Source organism: Sphaeroforma arctica, assembly GCF_001186125.1.
Source record: "Sphaeroforma arctica JP610 unplaced genomic scaffold supercont1.15, whole genome shotgun sequence".
In the NCBI taxonomy this organism is placed as follows: domain Eukaryota; class Ichthyosporea; order Ichthyophonida; genus Sphaeroforma; species Sphaeroforma arctica.
Window position 1 is genome coordinate 55,807 of NW_014040543.1, and position 2,970 is coordinate 58,776.

General features: G+C 22.3%; 2 protein-coding genes across 2 annotated transcripts in view; one reads left to right on the forward strand and one right to left on the reverse strand.

Annotated features, from left to right (window-relative positions):
• The window catches only part of SARC_00482 (hypothetical protein), a gene marked incomplete at its 5' end in the record, with an annotated part of 9,408 nt that extends 9,080 nt beyond the window's left edge, over positions 1 to 328 (reverse strand). The window contains one exon of the mRNA XM_014305817.1: positions 323 to 328. Coding sequence (XP_014161292.1) covers positions 323 to 328 — 6 coding nt within the window. The remainder of the gene's footprint in view (positions 1 to 322) is intronic.
• Positions 329 to 2,528: 2,200 nt separating this feature from the next.
• Positions 2,529 to 2,738, forward strand: SARC_00483 (hypothetical protein; the record flags this gene model as incomplete). Its single annotated transcript, XM_014305818.1, has 1 exon — positions 2,529 to 2,738. The coding sequence occupies one exon, from the start codon at positions 2,529 to 2,531 to the stop codon at positions 2,736 to 2,738; it is 210 nt and encodes a 69-aa protein (XP_014161293.1).
• Between the last annotated feature and the right edge of the window lie 232 nt (positions 2,739 to 2,970).

Here is a 2,970-nt window from a genome sequence, read left to right on the forward strand (position 1 = left end):
ATATATATATATATATATATATATATATATATATATGTGTATATATATATATATATATATGTATATATATATGTATATATATATATACATACATATATATATATATATATATATATATATATATATATATATATATATATATATATATATATATATATATATATCCATATACATATACATATACATATACATATACATATACATATACATATACATATACATATACATATACATATACATATACATATACATATACATATACATATACATATACATATACATATACATATACATACACATACACATACACATACACACACACACACATATATACATATATATATATATATATATATATATATATATATATATATATAATATGTATTTGTATATTTATATGTATATGTATATGTTTTATATTTATATGTAAATGTATATATTTTATATATATATGTATATGTATATGCGTATGTATATGTACATATATATATATATATATATAATATGTATGTGTATATGTATATGTAGATTATATGTATGTATACGTATATGTATATATATGTATATGTATAGGTAGACGTAGATGTAGATGAAAAGTATATGTATATGTATATATAAATATTTATATATATATATAAATGCATATTTATATGGATATGTTTATGTTTATGTACATGTTTATGTATATTTGTCTATGTATATGTGTTTATATGTATTAATTTTTGTATTGATTTATGTATATGTGAATATATGTGTAGATGTATAGATGTATGGATGCTTATATATGAATTTATATAAATATGCATATATGTATTTATGTATATATTTATCCATGTATTTATGTATATATATATATATATATATATATATATATGTATATATAGAATACATATATATATGTTATTTATATATATATATATATATAATATATATATATGTGTGTGTGTTATGCATAAATGTATATGTACATATGTATTTTATATATATATGTATTTATATGTATATTTGCATGTATGTATATATTTATATATGTATTTATATATGTATTTATATATATATATATATATGTGAATATGTGTATTTGCGTATGCGTATATGTATATACGTAAATACTTGTATATGTGTATGTGTATATGCGGACATGTGTACGTGTGCATATATGTACATATATGTATATATGTACATATATATATATATATGTATATATGTGTATATTTATATATGTATAATGTATAAATGGAAAATTTGTATTTGTATTTGTAAATATATACATGTATATATGTGTATATGTATATATATATATATATATATATGCATATATGTATATATATATACGCATATATATATATATATACATGTATATAGATATATAGATATATATCTGTATATGTATATATATATATATATATCTGTATATGTATAAAAGTATATATGTATATATATTTAAGTATTAGTGTTTATGTACAAATGTATATATGTACTAGTGTATATATATACATATATATACATATATATGTATATATATATTTTTTAAACACACACACATATATATATATATATACATATATATATATATATATATATACACAAACACACACACACACATATATATATTTATATATATATATTTGATGTATTTATCTACACACACACACACACACATACATTCATATATATATATATATATATATATATACAAACACACACACACACCCACACAAATATATACACACACACAGATATATATATCATATTACCATATATATATATATATATATATATATTAGAGTCTCATATATATATATATACATATATATATATGTATATATATATATGCTTACACACTCACATACACACAAACACACACATACACACACACACACATATATATATATATATATAGTACTATATTTACACACACATATTTATATCTACACACACACACATATATATATATATCTATATCTATATCTATATTTATATATATACATATACATATATATATATATTTACATACATACAAATACATATATATATATAAATATATCATATATATATATATAATTAATACATTCGTATTCTTGTGTAGATCAGTGGACCGATAGCAGCTTACTTCGTTATGCAGTCTTCTATGGAAGCTTCGTAAGCATACCATATATATATTTTATACACGAGTGTACTCTGAAGTATGCTACTGGCTGCAAGAGCTTGTTAGTTTATGCGTACATCGGCGCATTTCCATGATTTGCAGACCAGAATGACCATTCAATGCGGACTGTGTGGATTTTGCTGCGATTGTTTCGACAGGTTATTGATATCGCACATCCAAAAAACGATACTGTATACCGATTTATTACTGTTATTGTCACAACATTTTTGTGATACCGGAAACCATCTATAAAAGCAATTCTGTTTATCCTTTGGTTTAAAATTCCTTCATGGAAAGTAACTGTTATCAATACACAATACACTTGTGCATTATTGTCAAAAATCACAGATTTTAAAGGAAAAACGAGTATATCATGACAATGGATATCAAGGATACCACCCCCATTTCCATGCCCGAGGCAAAGGAGATGCTAGATAAATATATAGCCAACGCCGAACGCAGACAGAGAGCCAGCCAGGCGCTGAATGATTCCGACTTCAAAACGCCGCAGGCGTATTCCGCTTTGAGGACGTTATCAGAGAATCTCGAGTTTACGGATATGGCAGATTGTAATACAACACTTCATTAAAGAATTGTGTATTCAATACATTTATGAACGGCAGGTGCCAAATTCTGATGGAACAGTCTCTGTTTACACTGCACGGTCCTTGTTTACGCCGATGTTAATGGAGTAACAGGTTTCTTCGAGTATTGAAAGGTCTTCTGAACTAATGAACCTGTAGAATGTACACAGTATATATATATATATATATGTAAATATATATATATATATATATATATATTATATATATATATATCAT